The 25,398-nt window shown below is 42.7% G+C and overlaps 1 protein-coding gene across 25 annotated transcripts in view; it reads right to left on the reverse strand.

Moving 5' to 3' along the window:
- The window catches only part of LOC133127692 (CLIP-associating protein 2-like), a 113,840-nt gene that overhangs the window by 21,643 nt on the left and 66,799 nt on the right, over positions 1–25,398 (reverse strand). For 5 of the 25 annotated variants that reach the window (XM_061240773.1, XM_061240924.1, XM_061240907.1 and 2 more), the window contains 17 exons: positions 25,151–25,221; positions 24,387–24,446; positions 22,855–22,932; positions 17,991–18,158; positions 17,512–17,552; positions 15,101–15,268; positions 13,896–13,919; positions 13,419–13,436; positions 12,470–12,577; positions 12,305–12,331; positions 9,048–9,218; positions 8,236–8,280; positions 5,069–5,176; positions 2,737–2,799; positions 1,649–1,749; positions 1,093–1,116; positions 440–684 (listed from right to left, as the gene is read on the reverse strand). In XM_061240773.1, the coding sequence (XP_061096757.1) occupies positions 440–684; positions 1,093–1,116; positions 1,649–1,749; positions 2,737–2,799; positions 5,069–5,176; positions 8,236–8,280; positions 9,048–9,218; positions 12,305–12,331; positions 12,470–12,577; positions 13,419–13,436; positions 13,896–13,919; positions 15,101–15,268; positions 17,512–17,552; positions 17,991–18,158; positions 22,855–22,932; positions 24,387–24,446; positions 25,151–25,221 (1,520 nt within the window). The remainder of the gene's footprint in view (positions 1–439; positions 685–1,092; positions 1,117–1,648; positions 1,750–2,736; positions 2,800–5,068; positions 5,177–8,235; positions 8,281–9,047; positions 9,219–12,304; positions 12,332–12,469; positions 12,578–13,418; positions 13,437–13,895; positions 13,920–15,100; positions 15,269–17,511; positions 17,553–17,990; positions 18,159–22,854; positions 22,933–24,386; positions 24,447–25,150; positions 25,222–25,398) is intronic. The other 20 variants (XM_061240804.1, XM_061240915.1, XM_061240932.1 and 17 more) reach the window with 18 other exon arrangements.

The following is a 25,398-nucleotide window of genomic DNA, read 5'->3' on the forward strand; positions in this document are numbered from 1 at the left end:
GGTGTCAGAGGAAGACATCACATACACAGCTCTGTCAAGCAGTCCACAGGTGCCTGTTCGACCACTGGGGGTCGCCAGAGAGTGACGAAATGCAGACCGCTCAATGACTTGAACCCTCCCGTATTGTGCACCAATGGAGCTCCCAAGCAATCGGCACTGACACTGGTCTGGTCTGGATTCGATCTGAAACCAATCTGAAACTCATCCATGGGTTGAGGATGGGTCTAAGTACCCCACGTGGTTCAATAAAGTATACATTTTTCTTCTATAAATTCTGTGTCAGTGTAAAATACCGCTCGTGCATAGGTTTGGGCTATTGAAAAACCATCAATTCACCAAGGCATGCTGGCAGTAAAATTTTACTGGAGCAATCAGCAAAAGAACATCATTACTCAATGACGAATTCCAGGAAGCAGCACAGAGGGCAACGGCAGAGCACCTGAGAGTCCTCTGGTTCTTCAGCAGGCTCTGCAGCCCGATCAGGCCCTCCTTCCTCTCGGACCAGTTGGAGCTGGCGCAGCGGTTGAGCACCTCGGCCACGTCCTCGGTCTGGCGCATGTAGGTGGGGATGCTGCCGTTGCGCGAGCTGTACGAGCGCTCAGAGCAGGCGCTCGACGCATCGCTGTTGGCGTCGTCATCCGAGTACATCCCGTAAGTCTCGTACCGCCTCCTCGCTGGCTTTTTCTGCAAATGAACAGGGTTCGCAACCAATAAGCCACTGGTGCTAGATGAAGGGGGAGGAGTCACAGCCCAAAACCCATTGGGCACAGGGGAAAAGGGGATAATGTTTGGAGCAGATTTGTCATTTTAGGACAATTTACAGGATAGCATCTTATGCAGTATTTAAAATGGGGACTTTTTACCATTTTAAATACTGTATAACAGGCTATCCTTGTCATTTTATTGACCTAAAATGACAAGTCTGGTCCAAGCGTTATTTAATTTAATTGAGAGGGCTTTTAAAAAAAGAAATGCTACTTTACAACATGAAAGTATGCAACATAATCCAGCTATTCAACATCAGAATGGGTCTGGTTCAGACAGCACATTATAGAATCCTCATGCAAGCAGGAAAGCAGGATAATGCAGTACCTTGCTCCTCATGTCTCCTAACAGCTGACAGCATTAAGAAACACAACCAATCAGTGGAAAGAGTTAGTCACGTATTAGGTACTGGAACATTCACAATGTGAAAATTGACTTTTCAATCAACATACGCTTGTATAATTCCAATAACACTGTGCTCTGGAACACGTAGGATTGTAATAACTGCCTTGGACGTGAGTGAAGATGCATTAGAAGATTGAAGGCTGTGAGCCGGGAAGTTCAGTATTACCATGTGAAAGGGCAAAGTAGGAAGGACAGCAAGAGCAGAGGGACAACTTATTATTACAATTATTATTATTACATAACATAACATAACATAATGACATGAACAGGCCATTCAGCCCAGCAATGCTCGCCTTCTCCTACAACTGTACCAAGCTGCTTAGCTTGCCTCTCTAGCACTGATTACAAATCGTCAAGTCCAAGTAGATGCAGCTCATTGAGAATGGAGACCAATGTGTAATTGGGCGTGCAAGTTAGTGAGCATAGTGCATGATGTGCGAGGCTATTACAGGATCATGGGTGGGGCAGAGGTACATACCAGGGCGTCGGCTAGGGCCTCCTCCACATCGGAGCCAGTGTTGAGGACCCGCATGGCGCTGACTGAAGACGAGAGCCTGCTGGACTGGCTGATGCCGTACCCTGAGAAGAACAGATCATCACACAGGTCACAAAAACACAGAGTGTACTGCCTGCCCACCTGCACTCACACGCACAAACACGCACACACACTGGTGTCTACTCACCTGAGCTCATACTTACACACACAATTTTGCAGATCACACCTCACACAGGAAATGTTGCTAACACTAACACACACATTTAATTGCACACAAACGTACATTTACACACACACAGGACTGCTCATCTGCACATCTCACACACACAAATCATACACATGAATGCATGTACAGACATCACACTAGACACACACACACACCCCAACAAACTCAGCAGGACTCCAAAATCTCCACCCCAGCCTCCATGGTAAGTAGCTCGGTAATGCATCCACATCGGGAACGATTCAGGCCACATCATATGATTGTATGACAAACCATTACATGGGTCCAATTTCAAAATGGCAGGCCTGAACAGTCAGATGTGAACGTGACAGAATCCCGAGGTAAAATTTCTGTTACATTTCATTGCTGTTCAACTGGCCTGGTATGTAGACACAGCAGGAATAGAGCCCATGTGCTGTTTTCCCATGTAGACACATCAATCCATTCAAAAGAGAGAAAAATAAAAATAAAAATAAAATATGCAAAGGACCAAAATAAGATCTTGGCTAGTAAAATAGAAACACAACATAAATCAGCACAGCGATGATGACTTGCAGTGGGAGAGGGTCAGAGAGCTGCAGACTCGCGGCCTGCCAGCACTTTTAAACCCTTTGGCATGGAGATGAAGAAGCATGCAGAAATCAATGGGTGATTATGAAAAGAAGAAAATTTGAAAAAATGCACCATCTAGCGGCTCTAAACAGTAAAGGGGTGGCTTGACTCAGCATGCTTTGCTGACTGTGGGAGGGGAGGTTAAATCAGAGTGAGGGTGGGGAGCGGAGGGGAGGGGCTGCAGGGGGCTATGGGAAGCGTGACGCAGATCGTGGGGGTGCTACTCAGCCTTCACCTGCCGCCCCGAAGGCATCGGGGGTGTGGAGGGTCCCAGTGGACCTGGAGTGGTGGCGCGTAGCTGGAATGGAGAACCGCACAGAGCCCCGCCAATAAGAGCCCAAAGAATCACACAGAGCCCGTAAGATAAGAGGCAATAAGCCCACAGAAGAGAGCCCAGTGAAGAGGCTGGAGATCCACACAAAACCTGGGCCAGCAAGAGGCCTGGGGAACACAGCCCGGGAAGAGCCCAAGAAGCACCCTGAGCCTGGTCCAGTAAGACCGCCACCTGTAAGAACCCGGCACGTGGAACCATACAGGGCCCAAGCCAGTAAGAGGCCTCAGAACAGTGAGCCAATGCCACACACACAGAGATTTGAGGGCAAATGCCCACTGCTAAAACATTCATTTTAGCTCACCTGAAAGACAAATAGCTGCAATGCACACTGCTGAAAAGCCAATTTTAGTTGAGCTGCTCTGAATTTCAGTTACTTCCTGTTTTTTTGCAACCCAAATACTGTAAAGTCATATCCCTGCTTTGAGAGAAATTAATTGGCAAAGAACCGCACTGATCTGGTGTCCTCTATTTACTTCGACTCTGTCATCTGAACTGTGGTGTTCTTCATTCCTCGGGTGACCATATATGACAGAAATGAGTCATGAACTCTGAAATTGCAAATAAAGAATGTGTGCTGGCCACTACCTATCCTGGTAACATCAGAGTGGTACTAGTGCTGAAGTTTTTTTAGTAAAAGCTAAAATATTCAGACAAATTTGACATGGGTGTGATAAGTAAAGCAAAGATAATTTAGACAGAAGGACAAGAAAATGGCTGTAAATTACAGAGCTTTCAACACATCAGTGGATTGCACTTAAATTACTGTGCACAGAGGAAAATTATAGGCTGACAGTGACACCCACTAAGAGGCGGAGCAATGGAAAGGAATGTGTGATCTCCTCTTTGGAGAGAAATCAGCCAAGGGGGTGCTTTTACAGGCATCTTAATTTGATTGCTAAATCGCAGGTAGAGTGGTAATGAGACACTAACTGCAATTTAGGTTAAGGGATATCTGGGAGGGCGGCACGGATGGCGCAGTGGGTAGCACTGCCGCCTCACAGCAAGGAGGTCCTGGGTTCGAATCCCCGTCGGCCGGGGCCTATCTGTGCGGAGTTTGCATGTTCTCCCCGTGTCTGCGTGGGTTTCCTCCGGGTACTCCGGTTTCCTCCCACAGTCCAAAGACATGCAGGTTAGGCTGATTGGAGAGTCTAAAATTGCCCATAGGTATGAGTGTGTGAGTGAATGGTGTGTGTGCCCTGCGATGGACTGGCGACCTGTCCAGGGTGTATTCCTGCCTTTCGCCCAATGTATGCTGGGATAGGCTCCAGCCCCCCTGCGACCCTGTTCAGGATAAGCGGGTTCAGATAATGGATGGATGGATGGATATCTGGGAATTGAGAAATGTTCCAAAACAAAAAAAAAGTTTTGAGTCCTTATTTTTTTAAGACTGGCCTTCAGTCTGAATAACAAATATTATTATTATTGGTCCAACACCATATTAATTTTGCTCACTGTAAATTGAGCACAATATTTAAATGTAAAGGCCAAACCACTAATACCACATCAGAGGAATGGAATTTGGAATTAAATATTACAGAGCTGTGTAACAGGCTAAGATTATACACAGTTGGCAGGTGGCACTTCACAACTAAAATTGATGTAAAATGAAATTATCATTTGATGAAAGTGCTGGAAGTGTGATTTTTTCAGTCTCAGAAATTGGGGCACTGCCCCCCTTTGAGGACGTGGCTATGGCTACATCCCAGATAACCATTTATGAAAGGGTGAACTACAGTCTGTTAAATAACCAATCCAATTTTAAAATAACATAATTCTGATCCAGGAACCAGTCATGGAAGTGCTGCACTATTATCACCAATGCTTTTCCTTTTTTTCTGAGTGCATTTGATTGATCGATAATACTTAAAAGTATATCAATACATGAAGTATATGAATATATTGATATACTTATGTAGGTTGAAGTAAATTCACAGAATTTTATTAATTTTAAGAGATATTTTTTGAGATATTATGATCGGAAATGTTAGCAAAACTAATTGTGAACACCTTGCTCAAGATAGGAGCGTTCACCGATCAATATCCGTGTCGGTAATTCAATGAATCCGAGGCTTGGGGCCATCAGGGAGGGGCTTGCACTTCTGTGGGTGGGGCTTGCAGCCCTCTGGGCTGGACCTGCCATGTTATGTGCGTGGACTGCAATAATATGGGTGGAGTTTGTGAAATTCCAGGCAGGGAGCTCGTGGGTATTCCAGGCGGGGCTCGCGGTACTCACCGAGCGGCTGGAAGGAGCGCACAGGGCTCGTGTCCCTGCTGCTCTCTCGGCTGGCTTCTCGGCTGCAGCCCTGACTCATACTAGGCCGGGGAATCCGGCTTCCCCGTGCTACGTTGATGCGAGCGACAGAGAGGTGGAGAGAGGCAGGAGAGTGCGCAAAGACACAGAGAGAGAAACAGAACAGTTATAAGGTTGACTCAGTGGACAGCAAAGGAAACATGAATTCCACCCCAAGAGGTCATTATCCTCTCTTCCAATGAAAGGGTGCTATGTTCCTGTAACAGAGCCACAGTGGGGAAGGACAGGAAAAGCATCTTGCTTTTACAAGGAGGAATACAACTGCTGGGGTGAGGGAAAAAAAGAGCAGACGCATCTGAAAGCACCTTCACTGTGTGTTTGTTCAATGGTCTTTTTTGTGCGTTTATCGTTCTATGTTAATTTTATCATTTGTCATGTGAAATCAAATACATTTAAGACTTCACTTCATGTTCTCTAATCAGACATTGCCGCATGCGGTGACACCCCTGAGAGGATACACGAGCTGACACAGGGAGATATTGAAAGAATGGATTGCACCGGCGGTTTCCTAAGTCTCAGGAGAGCGGGGAGGGGAGAGACAGCGAGAGCGTATTATAAACAAACAAAAAGGTCTTCACCCATCACCCTCCCAGGATCGGGGCCAAAACAACAAACTAAAATAATAACAAACAAAACCGAACTGTAGCTTTCGCTCTGCAGCTTCAGCTCTGTTGTTTGTCAGATCTGTTGCTGTCAGCCCCGTCTCTCTCACACATCATCTCTCTAGTCCGTAGTTCCCCGGTCTCAGACGCCTACTGCAGGAAAGAGCACACACTGAATAGCCTGGACTAATTTGAAACGTAATCCAGTTAACCAGTAGGCCTCAGATTGCCCTGCTTCCTTCCCGCAAACCGTGCCCTTGCCACAGACCTAAAGGAAGGTAATACTATAATAGGAGATGCTTAAAAACAAAACGTCTGAATTACTTTCAATGGATTCAACAAATTAGTGTGATAATTTGTATAACACATGACGAAAGGTTTTATTAGTGTGATTGTGAAGCAACACACTACTGTTATTCTTTAACTTTATTTTTTATTATCTTTATTTAATATTATTCCGCCGTTTTTCGATGCCAATCTCTTCCCACAGTTTTCTGAGATATTTAAGGTTTTCCAGGGAAAACAAATTCCCATAGGAATGAATAGCGGAATGTTTGGTTACTTGAGTGGTGACAGTTGGAATAAAAAAATTCCATGTTTTCTTAAACTGCCATTACTCTCTCAAAATTTACACTCAATGCATACACTCACCGAGCTCTTTATTAAGAACATTTTTACTTTATTACACCTACTTATTCATGCATTTATCTAATCAGCCAACTGTGTGGCAGCAGTGCAATTTCATACAATCACAAAGATACGGGTCAGGAGCTTCAGTTAATCAGAATCGGGAAAAAATGTGATTTTTGACCGCAGAATGATTGTTGGTGGCAGGGGTGGCTTGAGTATCCCAGGTCTGTTTGGGTAGTTATTTGTTTGAAGGTTAAACTGTTCTACCATAATGCCATTGACACTTTTCTGTTAGGACACAGCTATAAGTTGTTTGTTGATTGGTTAAGCAGGGTGCACAAAAGTAAGAGTGGATACTGATGATATATGATATATGTAGTGGCAGTTCTCTTCTGTGAAATATATGTTTCCAGCATTATTGTCTGACAGTGAAAAAAATTGCACTGAATGGCTGATTTGACTGGAAATTGAATAAGTCAAAGGGTGGTCTCTGACTTTTGCACAGTACTATTGTGATTGTTGCATTCTTGGACCACTTAATAGCAACTTGCATCTTTATTTTTATGTACATAATTGTCAAAGGTGGAAGACACCGAAAGAAGATGACGCACATGAACACAAAATCAAACATATAAAGCAGATTGAAATATCAGGAACAGAAATGTAAGCCGGTTCTATGCGTCTGAGGCTTCAGAACTGTATATGAGGTTTGATTCTAAAGAGATTCCCTTGTATAAAAGAGCCATTCCACAGATGTAATAGGGCTTCCAATACTACGCAGTGCTGCAGAAGAATTTTTATACTATGCGGTGATGCCAATTCCCGACATATAGTGAGGCTTACAATATTATGCAGTGATGCCTATTCCCCATGGAATGGAGCTTAAGATACTGTACACAGTGGTGCCTACTCCTCATATGTAACTGGGATTTATGGTACTGCGTAGTGATGCCTATTGCAGACATGTAATGGGGCTTATGGCAGTGAGCATTGATGCCCACTTTATACATGTAATACAATTGTATAAAACAGTGATGTACAGTATATTCCAAATACCCAATAAAGCGTTCGGAAATTTCACAGTATTGGCCATTCAACATACACAAGAGAGCCTTATGATGCTGTACAGTAATGTGCATTCAGCATATGCAATCAATGCTTATGACACTCTGCGGTGATAAAGATAGGCAGTTCTCAGTACACACTTCCTTCTTCTAATCCTTAGAAAACAATTCTGTGAGGAATTATTTGTCATGAAACAATTTGTTCAAGGTGCAGTTCACCCAAAAATGAAATTATCCATCCAGATAGCTGAGATTTTTTCTATATTTCCTTGGACGCAGTTAGCCATGATATAATGGGACTTCTAGGGACCTTTTTATTTCTGGTAATGAATTTACAATTCTAAAAACTCCAAATATAATGGTTTGTTACTTGTGACCATCAACAGAGCTCACAAATGCACATTTTAATTGAGAACGATTTCTTCTACTGGGGGAACATAACAACTTCATGCAAGCAGAAGTTTCAGCTGAAGCACACCAGTATTCTTGGGCACAGTGTCCATGTGTTCATTGTTAGATATTGTGAGCTAAAGGAGTTCCTTTAGTTCACAGCTGGCTAACACGCAACCTTTGATATTTTGATATGCAAACAGCTGACAACTGACTAAACCCCAGAATACTTGTATGCTCCAGTGGAAACTTTCGCATGTAGCATATGTAAAAAAGTCAATAACCAATAATCACTAATATTTGTCAATGAGATCTAGTGATATATAAATATAACCTATAAATATAGAATATGACTTCCAGGTATAGGAAGAGTGACACTAAGGAGAGTTTGGAAGGTTCTTACCTCCTCTGCTCCCACCATTGTAGATTTGACTGTGGCTTGATGGTGCTTAACACAAGAAAGCAAATATAGGCCAGGTTAGGAAACAGATCCACAAGAATCCAAAGCACATAGGTGACTGAAAAAGTCAGTCAACAAATATAATAAATATAACATGAATATAAAACATGACAGAATATAAAAACCTGCAATAAGTGAGTTACAGAGCCTCAGGGTTTACACAAGTAATCTAAGATTTCACTGAAGGATTACAAACATTCACAAAGACAAGTAGTTATGTACTTCATAACATTAACACAGATCCTACAGACTAACTAAAGATCTAACATTGAAAGATCTGCATATGCTAAGTTGGCTATGCTACAAATAACAGTACACGGCCAAGTACAATACTGTACTGCAAAATCAAAACTTTATTGTTTTTTTTTTAGTTTTTTTTTTACATGAATTGGCAAGAACTATTGTAGTTGTTAGCTAAATAACTACAGAAAAGTTAAGCTCTTCAGCTTTGTTGATGTATTTGTGCACCATTCATTCATGCTAACAACTGCATTAGTTAATGCCAGTTCATATTGGAATGTGAAAAAACAGTTAATGTATTTGTTAATGGTTCAATTTCTACATTTATCCTATGGGTTGCTAATGTTTAAATATTCATGCAACAAATACATTACTTAGTAGTTAAGAAATACATTAACTTATGAAGTAAATTAATGCATTTGTACCTGAAGTTGTTAATGTTAACTACATCAGTTAATGCCAATTCATGTACCTTATCGGCTTGTGGATGGAGCTGGGGGAGGGGCTGCACTTACCTACGGAGAGTCGGGTGGGGCTGGAGTCCCGGCTGCAGCCCTGGCTCCGGGGGATTCGGCTCCGCCGGTAGGATGACCCGGGCCCTGCCAGACCCCGCTGGGCGGCCGAGTTCAGTGTGCTTAGAGCCGTGCTGGTCAGAACCCTGCCCGGAGAACCAGACCTGCTGCCCGCTGGGGGGGGGGGGGGGGGGGGAGAGAGTAAGAGACAGGGTCAGGACGTATTACAAAACAAACAGTCCTGAAGGGGACCACGGAAAGAAGCGATTAATGAAGCTGCAATGACTTCATTTCGAAGTGGAAACATAACAGCTTGCATAAAATGGACACTGAGCCTTTTCAGTACATTTTATCCATGTGCTGCAGAGTTTGAAAAACTTGGCTGCTGCACATGAATGGATCTTTCTGATTTCGGGGCGTTTCTCAAATGCGCCAGTAGCATTTGAGGCAGGGAGTGGGTTGCTCAGAATCAAAAGCCAAGAATCGGGACTACAAACGGAAAGTTCTCTTATGCCACCAACATATACACCAACACATGTTGAGTTTTTTTACAGCTCTGGAGAGCTGGCTATGGCTAACAATCTATTCAGCTCAATAATTCTTCGTTTGAACGACTGTAATGCTTTAGTCATGCCAGCAATAGAGAGATAGATAAACAGAGCACCAGGCTAGCTAGCTAGGTAGCTAACTAGTGTGAGAGAGATAACTACCTAGCTGGCTGGCTAGTGAGAGATAAATATTGAGAGACATATATATTGCTAGTTAGTTAGACTAGTGAGAGAGATAGAGATCTAGGTAGCTAGCAACCAAGAGAGAGACAGCATAAGCTTAAGCGACCAGTCAACAAAGTCGCTCACTTTGAGAATGCTGGGTCAGCCTCACAGTCATCGCCAGAACATGGAGAAATACACAGCACAATGGCGACAATACACAGCAAAATCCTGCGTAGCAACAACTGTGTGAATCACAGGCACGTATGCTCAGGTCTCCATAATGGTGCGCTTTGCACTCCCAGAGAGGGCACACCACTTTACAGAAGCAATGCCTGTGCTTCAAACAGTCCTCTCACCCACAGCTTCATCCAGAAGCTGATCTGAGGTCAGTGCTAAGCACACATGCTGTATTTCCTGATCGGTGGTTGGTTGTCAGTGTTGCAGAGGGGTACGGGAAGCAGCTGGGAATGGACCACTCAGAGCACCCTTCCCTGACATGCAAATAACAACCAACTGCAACGGCTTTCAAATCTTTTTTTCAGGACAGAATCCTGGGTCGACAATTGGCCACAAGACCAGAGTTGAAGACAAACAGCAATCCATCTAAAATCAGCTTCTCCGGTTTCCAAAATTGTAGACATATATTTAGATCTGTTCTTTTCGTTTGAAATATTTGCAGTGTAATGCAAACATTTATAACATTAAAATGTTATAGTGTACACACATACATACAGACATGCAGAGAAGCTAAATGGCTATTCCAGCTACAGTAACTTGGTGCAATTACAAAGTTATCAAACTAATTTACACCAGTTCCCTTGGATGAAATTTCTGTCAGAATATACACTGAGTGAGAACTTCATTAGGTATTTATTAGACTTCCACTGCTGTAGCCTATCCACTTAAAGAGTTATGATGCGTTGTGTATTCAGAGATGCTCTTCTGCATACCACTGTTGTAATGTGTGGTTATTTGCGTCTAGCCATTCTCCTCTGACATCTCTCATCAACAAGGCATTTCTGTCTGCATAACTGTTGCTCACTGGATTAATTTTTTCTTTTTTCCCCATTATTTGCAAACTTTAGAGACTAGTGCGCGTGAAAATCCCAGAAGATCAGCAGTTTCTGAGATACTCAAACCACCCTGTCTGCCACCAACAATCATTCCATGGTGAAAGTCAGATGGTTGATCTGAACATGAATTGAAGCTCCTGACCCGTATCTACATGATTGTATGCATTGCACTGCTGACAATTGGCTGATTAGATAATCGCATTAATAAGGAGGTGTAATAAAGTAAAAATGTTCCTAACAAAGTGCATGTAAATCACTCGAATAGGCTACCTAATATTAATCCAATGCCTGAGTGATTTTCCAACAAGCTAATAATAAACATATAGAAAATCATAATTGAAAGCGCTATAAAAACACCATAAAAACTTCACCATCTGATAAACCCCAAATCAAATTTACAGCAAATGTTCAAGTTTGACAAGTGGCCATTTTTTTCTCATTGAAATTTTATCTTTGATTTTTCCAAACCAAAATCTCAACTGAAATTGTGGATCTCCTGTCAGCAACCCCTCCTGCCGAAGTCAGGAGATGGCAGTCACGTGACTCCTCCACTTCACGTGTTGCCTATTCTCGCCATTTTCCACACTTCAGATGCATCATAAACTGCCAATGTCATTGGAGAACACGGTCATATTCTTGGTTTGTGCGCCTGCCTGGTCTGACCAGGAGAGGCCGCTAGAACGATAAGACTAACGGAATTTCCAGCTTACCCCCTATCATTCCTCGGTGAGTCAATAGTTGCAGCCGCCAATCACACAACTGGCACTCGAACACCCAGTCTTGTTTTTCTAGATATAAGTGTCTTTAAAGCATGAGCCACCCAGAGGCCACTTGTCCATTATTTAAACCGGTGGTCCCCACTCCTGGACTTTGTAGAGCTGCAGGGTGTCCTGGTTTTTGTTTTTTCCCTCAGCAACCAATTCAGACCCAAGAAACCAGGTGAGGTGAGTTATCTGTCTCATTAACTGCTTTAATTGATCAATTACGTTAAAGCCTGCACACCCTGCCGCTCTCCAAGACCACTGGTCTAAACCTTCTACGAGCTGACTCTCCATTTGTATTGCTGCAACAACACCCAAAAAGCCCTGTTCAACAGTTCATTACGGACATCTCAGAGACGACTTCCACTTAACTATGGATGAGCTAAAGGAAAGAACCTGGCTTTACAGATTGCCTGCCTCAATTTGATTACACAGTGACCAGCTGCATCTCGACACTAAATGTATGCTGACAGCAGTTACTTCTACATCACATCACAACACATTATCATCTCAGCCACAGGCAAAAAATTAACTCTTGCATGTTCAACACCCCACTGGCTGGAAAAAAAGGCATGCAAAAGAAAATTGTAATCCACAACATCAAAAGCAACAGCACACAAGTCCCCTGCGGTTCAACTGACAAACACACACCGGCACGCGGGTCCCCGTGCCACGAACTGACAAATGAACGAGTACACAGTGACGGGAAGTACCTGGCGTGCAATCGGAATCTTCAGAACCTAGAGGCACAAAACCAGTGCAAGCTCATCGTTAGGGATTTTGCTGAGATACAAATTGGACAACCAAAGCCCAGCATATACAACAGGGAGAAAAGGTTACTAGAATCAGATATCAGAGAGAGGTGGTACGGTACGTACGCTGTGATTGGGAGACCATCTTGGACCGGCTCCGTCCGCGAGAGTCCACTTGGCTGCTGCCCGCACCTCCAGGCACCGTGCTGAGGGCCTGCTTGGTCCGCAGTCGGCCTGCAGACGTTGAAGATATGTGGTAAGTCCCACGGGCTAATGCAGGGGGTGCCACTTACCATCCACAACTGCTTCTGTGTTCTGCTGACCCAACACCTGACCCAACACCTTCCAACACCCCCCAAACCTCCTGCACCCCAACACCTCCCAGACCTCCCATACCCCAACACCCCCCCAAACATCCCGTACCCCAATAACTCCAAAACCTCCCATACCCTAACAACTCCCAAACCTCCTGTACCCCAACTGGCAAACCTGCTCTACCCCAACAACTCCCACATCCCAACACCCCCCAAATCTCTAACACCACCCAAACCTCCCACACCTCCAGAACCTCCTACACCTCCCGAATTTCAACACATCCAAATACCTACCACATCTCCCACATCTCAACACCACCCAATCTCCAACACCTCCCAAACCTCCCACACCCCAACACCACCTGCATCCAAACACCTGTCATGTCAGACACGATGTTGTGTGGATCCATATATGCAAGTTAGCTTGAGCATACAATTAGAGCACAGATTAAATTAAGCATCCCTGTAAGATCAGAGGCTGATTGGGAACTGGAGGCACTAGGTCTGCCAGAACAGGTTAAGAGGCAGGCCAGATGTAGTTAAGTGTCCTACATATGAGAGCAGATGATAATGCTTCTAAAGCAAACATAAATTAGACAAAATGGCCCCTTTAGGGCAGGAGCCTACATGGAGCTTCTCATACATTAAGGTTAATGGAACTCCCTGATTTGTTATAAATTATGAAATGCCAATTTGGTTAAAAAACATTAAAGGGCTAAAGGCAGGGCTTAATGGTTATGCTAGCAAAACACCAGTCTTACCATCGTCTGACATGGACCCTAAACAGAAAGAGTCTTGAGTGTAAAATGCATTCAGACAGTAGTACAGCTACTACAAGTTCTGCACCAATTAACAGGAGAGAAACACACACACACACACACACACACACACACACAACACAACACAACCAAAAAACACCAACATGGAAGGGCTTTTGTTTCATCAATTCAACGGTATTACTGAAAATGAAAATACTAAGTCACAAGCTAACTTTCAATATGTAAGCCTCAAAAGCGGCTTGTTGCAGACACATTAGCGATCAGGCTGCAGCGGGACCTCTGATGGAGCAGGACTACGGAGTCACAGGCTGAGAGCAATGAGGCGAGACAGCGCTGTTGCTAATCTTACACCACACAGAGGGGTCTTGTTCCAATATACAGCATGCAATTACAGACAAGAGTTACAGAATTGCATCTTGTGTTGCCAACAGGACAGTGGACAGAGTGAGACATTCTTACCATCTGCCTTATCAGACCCTTCATCTTTAGAAGCAGAGGAAGAAGAGAAAGGCAGAGTAAACATGTTAGAGAGAGACAGAGAAAGAGAGAGAGAAAGAGAGAGATTAAATGATCTGGACAAACATGCATACATGTACTCAGAACAGGACAGACAATGCTTTGGACAATGGTCTGAAAGGTGACAGGTGGGTGGTGGGATCAGGGGTAGGATTGCTCAGTCACCCACTCGACTCTGCAACTTTAAAATGGCTGCGGAAACATTTTCATAAGTCTGGGTGTGCAAGTCTGACTCTCATCCATATGCTATTTCCACAACCTTTTAAGAACCGGCTTGCTTTTCCACAAGCTAGAGAGCAGAAGAGAAGCTAGAAGTCATTACATCACTGTATACGCCTCTGGTTTCCTAGCAACACCCACTTCAAGCACAACAACAACAATGGCATATATAACACTTTACAAGTGTTGCTCGTGGCTTTGTAAGTCTAGTTTGGCATCTAAACACGACTAATACAAAGCATTTGTACTACTTGTCGCAATTGCTATGGACGGCAATTACGTTCAAGAAGTTAACGTCCCAACATGTTTTGATTCTTATTAACACTGTATGTAACATGTTAATGTTAGCCTTCAGCTAGCTAACTAGCTATGTTTACACTGTGAAACCCCGACGCAAATTGTTGCACAAGCTTGAGATGGTTGCTACTCTCATCGGGTTTCAAACTTGCAAGTGAGTACAAAGGTGCTTCACATTTCATGTATATTGCAGGCAACTTACGTTACGTTAAGCTAACAACCTAACTATCATCGACTACACTGGTATCTATCACATTGCAGTTAAACAAATCTAACAAATGAATAATATAGATGTATTTTTTTTTAATGGCGGTCACAACGTTTTGGTTAGTCATGATAATCCCGCCCCCAACCACAGAAGCAAGTAGTTCGCAGTTATGGACCAGCCAACTGTTGGTGCCGCTGCGGGGCCATTTTTCCTGGCCAAGAGCGGGTTCTTTTGCTGTCGAAACGTGCAGAACTAGTTCAAGATTTGTCACTGGCTCTGAACCGGCTCACAAACTGCCTTGGTGGAAAAGGGGTACCAGAGATCTATAGGAACCTATAGGGCCCCTGAATCTCACCCAGAGATCTATAGGGACCTGTCCTTTACCCAGAAGTCTATCGGAGCCTACGGGGCCCCTGACTCTTACCCAAAGAACTGTAGGAGCCCGTGGGGCGGTTTGACGGGGCCAGCCGGCCAGTGCCCCCTGTCTTCCCGCCATGACGCGCCTTGGCGCCAGCGGCTGCATTAACATCAATGTCACTGCGGGAACGCTGCAGAGACCCAGAGGAACCTACGGGTTTAGCACTGGCAGGAACTGGGGGAGGGGAGGGGGGGAGAGGAGAGACCCTCAGATCATGTGTACTAGCCTGCTGTTTGGCCTTTCAAAGATGGCACCCATCACCATCTAATGCACCAGTATCGTTTGGTTCCACAGGCTTTTCATTCACTTCGAATTCAAATATTTCAGAGGAGGAAGGGGAAGGTGAACAACTACATATGTGGCAGTGAAAGAGCTCATTTATCAATGCACACTGGTGTCCATTTACTAATTTTTGTTATTGAATTCCATTCCTGTCCACCGTAAAATGAAGAAAAAATGCCTGTATTTTGTAAGCAACACAGATAATACTCTATATGTTGTGTTCACAAATATAGGAACACTATATCATTTTATTTCAATACATTTAGTCTCATGATTTTTTAAATTCATTTTTATTCATTAGTAATTAATCTTTTCTGAAAATCATACGTGCCAAAATGACTGGCACTCCTGGCTTAATAATAACTGCATTTGTATTTGTATTGCACTAGCAGTGAAAAATAACAAAATAAACACAATGTCATAAGAGACAACACATTACTTAAGATCAAATTTGGTCTCGTCTGACAAAGGACTCTCTTCCAAACATAATTCCAATGAGGTTAGGCTCCAGATGACTAGTTTTGTTCATTGTGCTTCCAAAGAGTTTGTTGGCATGGAGGTGCCATTTTATGGTTCTTTTTTAGACTCGGTGACCCCAAGATGCAACCAATCTAAGGCTGCAACTGACAATTATTTTGTTTTGCTTAAAGAATTCCCACTTTGGATGAACTTTCTCCAGCACTCTCAGCTGGGTCACCATGTCACCATGTTCTAAATAATACGACGCGTCGGTTATGAATATGCAAAATTACATGGTTGACGTCATCGAAGATGTCAACTAATCGTTGCAGCCCTAAACCAATCTCTGAAATTCTTAAACTGTGATCCTTGGGTAATCTATGGCCTTCCTCATCATCTTCCGTACCATCCGAGGAAAACATGCAGTTGTGTCCTCTTCCAGGCAAATTTGCAACCATTCCATATGTTTTACACCTTTTTATTATTGCCCTTACAGTGCTAAGTAGTATGTTTATGTTTATATCTTTTTTTTAAATTACCAGACTAGTGACAGTCAATAACCTTCTGTCTCTTCTGAATTGACATTCTTCAGCTGACGGACAAAAAAGTGATTTAGAATGCTTGTTACCTTATTTTTATACTCAAGTGATAGAATGACACAACATAGTTCCTTTAGACTGAGATTAACTAAATTAGTAAAATGGTATTGCCAATTTCACTTTGTTTGATTTTATTTGCAATACTTAAATTTGCTTCAATGGTTTTCAGGAAAAAATGGATTTTCTGAATAAAAAACATTGGAACATGAGAGTAGATGTATTTAAATAAAGGTATATTGTATAAGGTATTCCCATATGTTTGAACATAACAATATATTATCATCAGTGTTGTTCATTATATACAGTCTTTTCTTCTTTCTTTTTTATTTATTTATTGTGGAGCCCCCCACGGGCGGAATCATTTGCTGCCCAATGTGAACATGTCCACTTCCAATTTAATAGCAAATGTTTAATTACCCATTATAATTGCAGCAGTGTTCATACGTGATCCCCACTGCCGATTCAGAAGTTTCCAGAACCTGTTTCTAATCACACTGCAGCCCACTGCCAAGCTTGCATAAAGTGGAGTCAGAGGAAGACCATTCATGTGCAGCATTGGCATGCAGTTGTACCGCGGGTGCCTCTAGAGAGTGATAAAACTTGGACCACTGGAGCTACCGGCCACTGTCGACACTGGCACGGCCCGGATTTGATCATTCAAGCATCATGCACCACAATGTAGAGCCTTAACCGAATGGTAAATTTCTCTGTCTTAACTGCCTTGTTTTTAACAGAAAAAGGCAATCGAGCATTACAGGCTGTTGAAATAAATATTTGCCAGTTGTCTAAAGAGGCCCACACTCATCCAATAGGTGGAATCTACTTTGCCAACCAAGCTTTTTCAGTGCCACATCTGTACTGGTACAGATACATGCATAAGCCACTTTCATAAGACCTTTTTTAAAAGTGGATATTGGCTCCAATGATGTGAACAGATTGCTTACTTAGGATTGATCACAAGTATGAAAATGGGCTACATGCATATGAATGAAACATTTAGTTCACTTTTGTTTCAAAAACATATAAGAAATGCAGTAAGGTAAAGAGGGTTTTGTCACAGAATGCTTCCAAACTTACCTCTCCCTGGTGCGGCAGACCACTTGGAAGAGAGAGGGCGGCTGCGACAGACAGAAAAACACTAGCCGTGTCAGCACAGAATACCAACAGAACAGTGTGTATGCATAGTACTATAGAGATAGAGGGTACTGTATCTAATAGGACATTACATTCACTTTAACATTTGGTATGTAGCAGACACTCCTATACAGAGTGACTTACACATTATATTTTTACATAGTTCATTCAGCAGGATATTCTAATGAAACAAATCAGGTTACATATATTGCTCAAGGGTACAACAGCAGTACCACAGCTGAAAACTGATCTCCAAACCTCTGGGAAGGCCAGGTCCCTAACCCTTATTATGAAACAGTTAGTCACCTTCTTGTGCATTACTGCATAATGTAAAACTGCCATCCTAATAAACAGTTCAGATCTACAGTATGTCCTGTATTGCCACAGTATGTGCTGGTAGCGCATGCTGCTGGAGCTCTTACTTCAGGCTCTCTTGGGAGCTGGAGGAGGAGCGGTCGGATTGGGGTAATGACGCCACGCTGCCCGAGCTGCGCAGACAGGACTGCAGGTTGCGCTGGTACGAGGTCTCCAGAGAGTTGTAAAGGGCATCAGCCTCACCAGGGAAGTGGTTCCGCAGACCCCAGTACGCTCTGTGAAGAAAGAGAGAAGCAACCCAAAGCGAGAGAGAGGGAAAGACATGCGACAAATGTCACACGGTCGGATTCGAACCACCGACGTCGCGGCTCGCAATGAGCATGCGATCAGTGCTCTACAGGCTGCACCACCGAGACACCCGCGAGCAACCCAAACTTAGCACCACACAACGAATACAACATTTCATTCAATTGAAACGATGGCTCAAACTTGTAAAAGGGGACACTATGCTGATTTAGGTGCTTAGACTTTGTAAATTAGGTTTAGATGCAAATCCTATTATCATTTAGCGTGGGTGCTCACCCTGGGATAATGTTACAAGTTTCTAACACCATTACCATTAAGGCTAGGGGCCAAATTTTCCGGAAATCAACTTTGCATGGTGCATTGGTGCAGTCACCTGAAGGTGTGTGGTATACTGAGCGTGGCTACAGAATCTTGGCATTTTCCAAAAGTCAAATGAGGGGTGCACAGATCAAAGATCAGATGGCGTAGGTGGAAAACGGGCTGGATTATGCTCACTATATTATCAGTGGGTGTAATATAGATAATATAATGAAATTACTGTTTCATGGTTTGTACATGTAGGTGAGCCTGTTCTGAAAAAAAATGAACAATGGCTTGATGGCGAAGGTAAAGGCAGACAGAAGTTATGAGTTAAAAACTAAGAGGAGAGGGGGGTGAATCAGCCAAAATATGCTTAGGTCTATGATTTGAATTGCTCTAAAATTAATTTAGCGCAATTTTGTCTATATAATAAGCCTATTCTCCACTAAGTCCAGGTTCTGACTGTGACACTTTTTTCTTCTTCATAAATTTGGTGCCAAACATGCTCCAATTCCCACCCCAATTTGGAATGGCCAATTGTCTGCAACTGAAGCCTTGTTCATTCTGTGAACCCTGATTTGGGGGAGTGCTGACATTAAGAGTTCTTCTCCAAAACACGTGGTATCACCAGCTGCTTCCTTTCACACTGCAGAATATACTTAATCTTTCACTGAGCAGAGTCCACACTGGCACAGTCTGTGCTCAAACCAAGGCTGTATTTTCAGCATTTTAATGGTTCAGTTAGCTAAATAGGCTGTACACGCATGCTGCAATAGGCTGAACAACAGCCAAAACAAAAAAAGTCAGTATAAGCACATTCATTAGCCATGTTACTGCACAACAGGAGCATAATTCCAGGGAAAAATATATGACTGATATATGTTGTCTATATCAGGTAATATTTCCAAACTCACAATAGGGAGGCATGACACTGAAGGGTGATTGCATGAAAATTGTAACTCTAAGCATCAATACCAAGATATTCAGCAATAAGCTACTCGCTGAACAACAGATATTGTAACTATAGGACACTAACTGAGGAATGGCACGCAAAAACAAGGGCTACCTGTAGACACTAACATATGACTTGTTTATTCCAAAGTAAAAAAAAGGAAGTCATGGGTTTGCAGTTTTTGGCTGGTTTTAAGAAAACTAGTTGTAGATCGTAATGGAACAAGCAACTAGTTTTCCACATTTAAGGCTAGTCTACTATTGTTCAAGGACACTAGCTTGTGTTTTAATTTTACAACTGATTTAGGGATTCAACTCCCAGCCACGCAGTAGCCAGTTGTTTGGGCTTCTTTTGACAGCAAGGTCCCTTATTTGTCTTGAGAAAGCTGTCAATACCCATTGTCAAACACTTGAAGTGTAATTTCTCATTGCCCCTTAAAACCCATCTCATGCTGTTTTTTGTTTCATTTAGATTCAAACGTAATAAAAATACAAGTGAAGTTTCTGACGATCCTAGAAGTATCAAGGCTATCTTTCTTTATATATTGGTTACAAGCTTTTAGGGAAAGTAACCCTCTCCTCATGAGCATTATGGTGACATTGAATATTAAGGACGACTTTTGGAAGTGACAGATATGGCTATTACATAAATGTGTGTGACAACTATGTGGAGAGACTTTGAAGTTATGAAAACAGCAGTGACACTATGGCTTCTGCTCTATTCTGGTATGGGCTGGATCTACAATCCCTAAAATAGTGGTTGTAGGTGAATTAACCATTTTTAAGATCTGGAATTGCCAGTATGAATTTTGCTAGGCCACCCCCCCCCATTGAAACAGACACACACAGTCACACACATGCACACGCACATGCGCACACCCACACTAAGACCTCCCAGTTCCTGCTCCTTATCTACAGCCCACTGTGAGCTGGCCATTTGAAGTTTCCCATGGCCAAATGGTGAATGAGGAGTTCGTTCCCTGACAACATGTTACAGTCAGGTAGCCTATCCCGCCGTAAGGGAGGTCAGCCATCGGTGGAGTAACGTTACAGACAGCATGAAGGCCGGATTTTATCCTCCACTGTATTTATCTTCACTGTTGTCTGTTCCTTCTCAACCTGCCCTGTAATGATCTTGCACACTGGTTGGTATATTCTGGCTCTTAATAATTCCATAGAATCAAGAAAGCCTTTATATAGCTTAACAAAAGTAAGAGGCAACATGTCCTTAGTAATCATACGTGCTGTGCAAGTGACATGCAGTGCAATCTGTTTTTTTTCTGGTTGAATCACACTCGCGTTTAACTTGCATTTTTAGGATCACTATCTTTTTCCTTCATCTAGAGTTTTGTCATGGCGCTTTTGTTGCGCATTATATCACATAGTTTATCAACAGATTATCCTCATAAAAATGTTGCTTGCCATAGAGCCTACCGGCGCTGCGCTTTCCAGTCGGTGGAGCCGCAATCATGTTAATTTGGTAACTCTGCAATTCTACAATTCTCTACCCAAAATCTTGATTGGTCTTAAAAACATTTTTATAAAGGTTTAAATAAATAAATCAATAAATAAATAATTATAGCTACTGCTATAATACAGGAATAATAATTTGTTTTTGCCAAAGTTAACCGGTTAAGATGTTGGCTGTTTTGGTCAAGTGTCCATTTCCCATTTCGGTTGGTTGAATCGATTAATCATGCTCATCCCTAAAATGCACATTATTCTGCTGTCAAAGCATATTGTACGGTTACTACACCTCAAATGGCATACAAATATTCTTTACCCACATGACTTCCTACAAACATTCCTGCCTGATGCTAGCAAAGCCTTGCTAGGCTGAATGTAACTCCTACATTTTCTCCACATTTAAAATTTCCATCTGAGAAGGCAAAAAAAAAGGCAAGAGGAATAGATATTAGTGCTGAGTATTCTAGTCAGGGAGTTAATAGGGAGGGTATCAGGGTTCATCAGGGGCTTGCAGGAGACTTTAGCAGACTGTTTGCGGATGACAGGAAGCTCTCATCTCTAAATCTATAAATGGCACTCTACCAAACGGCCAGTCATTTTAATGGGCCTGTTCCTCTTACACAGTCTGCTCTGCTTCATGAAACAAACTGAAGATGCCTCTGAGGAAAAGAGCCCTACCGAGGAGCCTCTATTGAGTCTGAGAGGATATACAAAGTCCTGAAGGATTCTTCAGTCAAGGGGCTCTTAATCGATTGCGTCACTGAATTCCACAAAATATATCCTGGAAATCATCCGTCTCTCAACCGTGAAAGGAAAACAGTCATCGGTTGTTGAGAGCTGGAAAGGAAAGGACTTCCTCCACTAGATGGGGCCAATTTGAGGGGTTGGTCAGTAAGTAGACTTAGCCACCTCCAGTAATTGTCAGTGGACAAACTGAGCCTCTGATTGGTTGGTGATGGTCAGATTGGTTGTGTACATGACAAGATAATATCTACTAACTATTTACCACACATGTTGCAAACAAGTGAAGCAGGTAGGACCCTGGCTGTGTCCCAAAGAAAGTGAATATATCCCGATGGCTCTGTGACCCGTTACTGAACAGACAATATCAATTCATAAATGTATGGTTCCAATAATTAAGTAAGATTCCTACACAACACATCTGAGCTAATCAAATTATTCAAACATCCATGTCCAGTATGTACACCGACACCAGCAAGTCACTCTGAGGGGTCGGTAAGTGATGAGACTAAGCCACTTTGCGAGGCTGACTGGTCGGTAGACAGTGTTGTCTCTGGCAGCCATCCTCAGAGATTCTTAAGTAATGGCACACTGCCTTTTCTTCTGCTGACCCTGAAGCATGACATTTTCCTTGCATGTTTCTTAAGTTCATTTGCTTGCTGGGCATTAGGGTTTTGGTGACAGAGAGATTTTCCAGAGCCTTTTTTGATTTCCTGAAAGTGAGCGTACAACATCAACCTTTTTACACCAGGCTTTTTATGAGAAAGCAAGGGACAAGACCAATCCAAACCTGTAGGTAAGTTCTCCAATGCCACCCATATTTGGATTGTCAAATTTGCAAGCTATGTACAAGCGTGCTCATATACATCCTGTGCTCCAGGCTTGGAAGAGTGCATGGTCCTCCTCCAAAAGCCAGCTGCTTCTTTTCACACTGAGACACAAGCTGTACATGCGCAGAGCTGGGGCGGAGGAGACCCAATCATACATCATACAGAGGGCATGCTATAGGACAGCCAATAGGAATTGCTTACTTAATCCCTCCCATATATTCCTTTGGCAACACAAACGACGGCACAAGCGGCACAAGCATGGGTCGGATTCTGTCCAAGACTGTGGCGCTCACTCACGCTAGTACCAAGTGAGATACCCTGCAGGTAGAATTATAATGCCTGTTTTCCACAAACCACAAACAGAACACAAACTTACTTGCGGGCTTCCACTCTGGCTTCAGCATCCGCATCTCGAATTCCCTTCTTTATACTCTCCACCAAAACAGCAATGTGTCTGGCAGGGAGAGAGAGAAGGAGGAATAGGAAGAGAGGAGGGAGATGGAAACAAAAAGTGAGGACACTTTTTGTATCAGCAGGTAAAATTTGAAGAAGCATAACCGCATCATATTCACAAAAGTAATATGTAAATGTAAATAAAGCAAGTATAAAGCATGTACAGCAAGCATGACTTTTTTCAGTTCATAATATATTCCAGTGGAGGGCCAGTTTTTTATAAACATTTCAGAGGGGTTATACACTGCAGAATTATGCTTATGTGTTAAAATAAAATAGAAGGTGTACTGAAAAAGCAGGTATTAACTAAACAATTAGCATGCTTTACTGTTATGACGTAAAACTATATCCTTGAAGTGCTACATTCTCAGCCCCCAACTTGCACCTACTACGGTACTTAACTTCATGTTGTAGGTTTATGTATTTAAATACTTACTTATTCTGAAGATATTCAGCAATAAGCTAAAGTTATGTATTAAGAGGAGAGTTCATAGGCCAGTCACTTCTCATCCTATATTCTGTACAAATCCCTGTGTTTATGCAATACCCCACCATGGGAGGTTTTGTACTGGAATCCCATCTACAGTGGTGTGAAAAAGTGTTTGCCCCCTTCCTGATTTCTAATTTTTTTGCATGTTTCTCACACTTAACTGAGGCAAGTGAGGCCTGCAGTTCTTTGGATGTTGTTGTGCGGTCTTTTGTGAGCTCTTGGATGAGTCATCGCTGCGCTCATGGGGTAATTTTGGTCGGTCGGCCGGCCACTCCTGGGAAGGTTCACCACTGTTCCATGTTTTCGCCATTTGTGGATAATGGCTCTCACTGTGGTTCGCTGGAGTCCGAAAGCTTTAGAAATGGCTTTATAACCTTTTCCAGACTGATAGATCTCAATTACTTTCTTTCTCATTTGTTCCTGAATTTCTTTAGATCTCGGCATGATGTCTAGTTTTGAGGATCATTTGCTCTACTTCACTTTGTCAGGCAGGTCCTATTTAAGTGATTTCTTTATTGAGAACAGGTATGGCAGTAATCAGGCCTGGGTGTGGCTAGAGAAATTGAACTCAGGTTTGATAAACCACAGTTAAGTTATGTTTTAACAGGGGGGGGAATCACTTTTTCACACAGGGCCATGTAGGTTTGGATTTTTTTTCTCCCTTAATAATAAAAACCTTCATTTAAAAACTGCATTTTGTGTTTACTTGTGTTGTCTTTGACTAATATTTAAATTTGTTTGATGATCTGAAACATTTAAGTGTGACAAACATGCAAAAAAATAAGAAATCAGGAAGGGGGCAAACACTTCACACCACTGTATTTGTGTAACACAGGGCGAAACACAACTGGTGTTAGCCTCGCAAAATGAATGTGGATTTACTGTATGTTGGTTCAATGGACTTAGATCCACCAATGGGAGGACATCTATCAAACCTCAGTTTAGTTTTTGCTTTGCTGACTTACCGTTCTAGGGAATGGGTCTGCCATTCCTGAAGCAGAAGGTCCAGGAAGTCGTAACAACGCCTTTACATCAGGGAACATGAAGATGCACAGGTCATTAGCAAGCAAAGTCTAGCAAGACCAAACAAGGCCAAGGGACTTGCTTTTAATGAATTCACTCTGAATACACTGTCACTGTACTGTAGGTGTTTTTACCAATTGGGCCAATTAACCAATGAACTGTCCAGGGCAGCAGGGCAGGTGCACTGCAGTTTTTTTGCATTGTGTTACTCTTCAAGAAAGGTGCATTACAATGCGCCTGTATTCCTCAGCCAAAAATCTATTTTACACATTTTTACAATGGTGAATGTACACATTAACAATAATTATTTACAAACAAAATTGGTATCAATGCAAAACACCATAAAGTATTTAATTCAGAAGTGTTACCTACTATCAAATTGACCACCTGAAGCAAAACGAACAATGCACATAAGCCAGCATGGTGTCACTCAGACAAGCATTGGACCAGGGATGCCCAATCATGTGCCATGGAGAGCCGAGAGTATGCAGGTTTTCATTCCAACCCATCACTACACAAGCTGATTTCACTCATTAACCTACCTTTAACCAGAGAGGAGCGAACCAATTACTGAAATCAACTGGTGTAGTGATAGGTTGGAATGGAATTAACTTGATTACCTACAAGAATATCTACTGCACTGCACTGTACAGGCACAAAAACGTTTTTGAGTGTTCCAAACAGAGGCGTGAGAAGGATGACTCACCTCCTCACTGCCACAGATTTAGAGGTGCAGTTGCTGGTGATGAGGGGAATCAGCCGGGGAACGTGGGTATGCTGAGGAGGAAAACAACCAATTACTCCTGCTTGTTTGTGTGCAATACTATTGCTAATCTTCCAGCTCATAGCAATTCAATCTTCCGCTAAGAGGAAAATGCGACTGCTAATGTTTGAGCTCACAGCATTCATATCACAAGATCACGATCAAGTGGTTGCACAAGGGCATACATTTTA

Source organism: Conger conger, chromosome 1 (genome assembly GCF_963514075.1).
Source record: "Conger conger chromosome 1, fConCon1.1, whole genome shotgun sequence".
NCBI classification, from domain to species: Eukaryota; Metazoa; Chordata; class Actinopteri; order Anguilliformes; family Congridae; genus Conger; species Conger conger.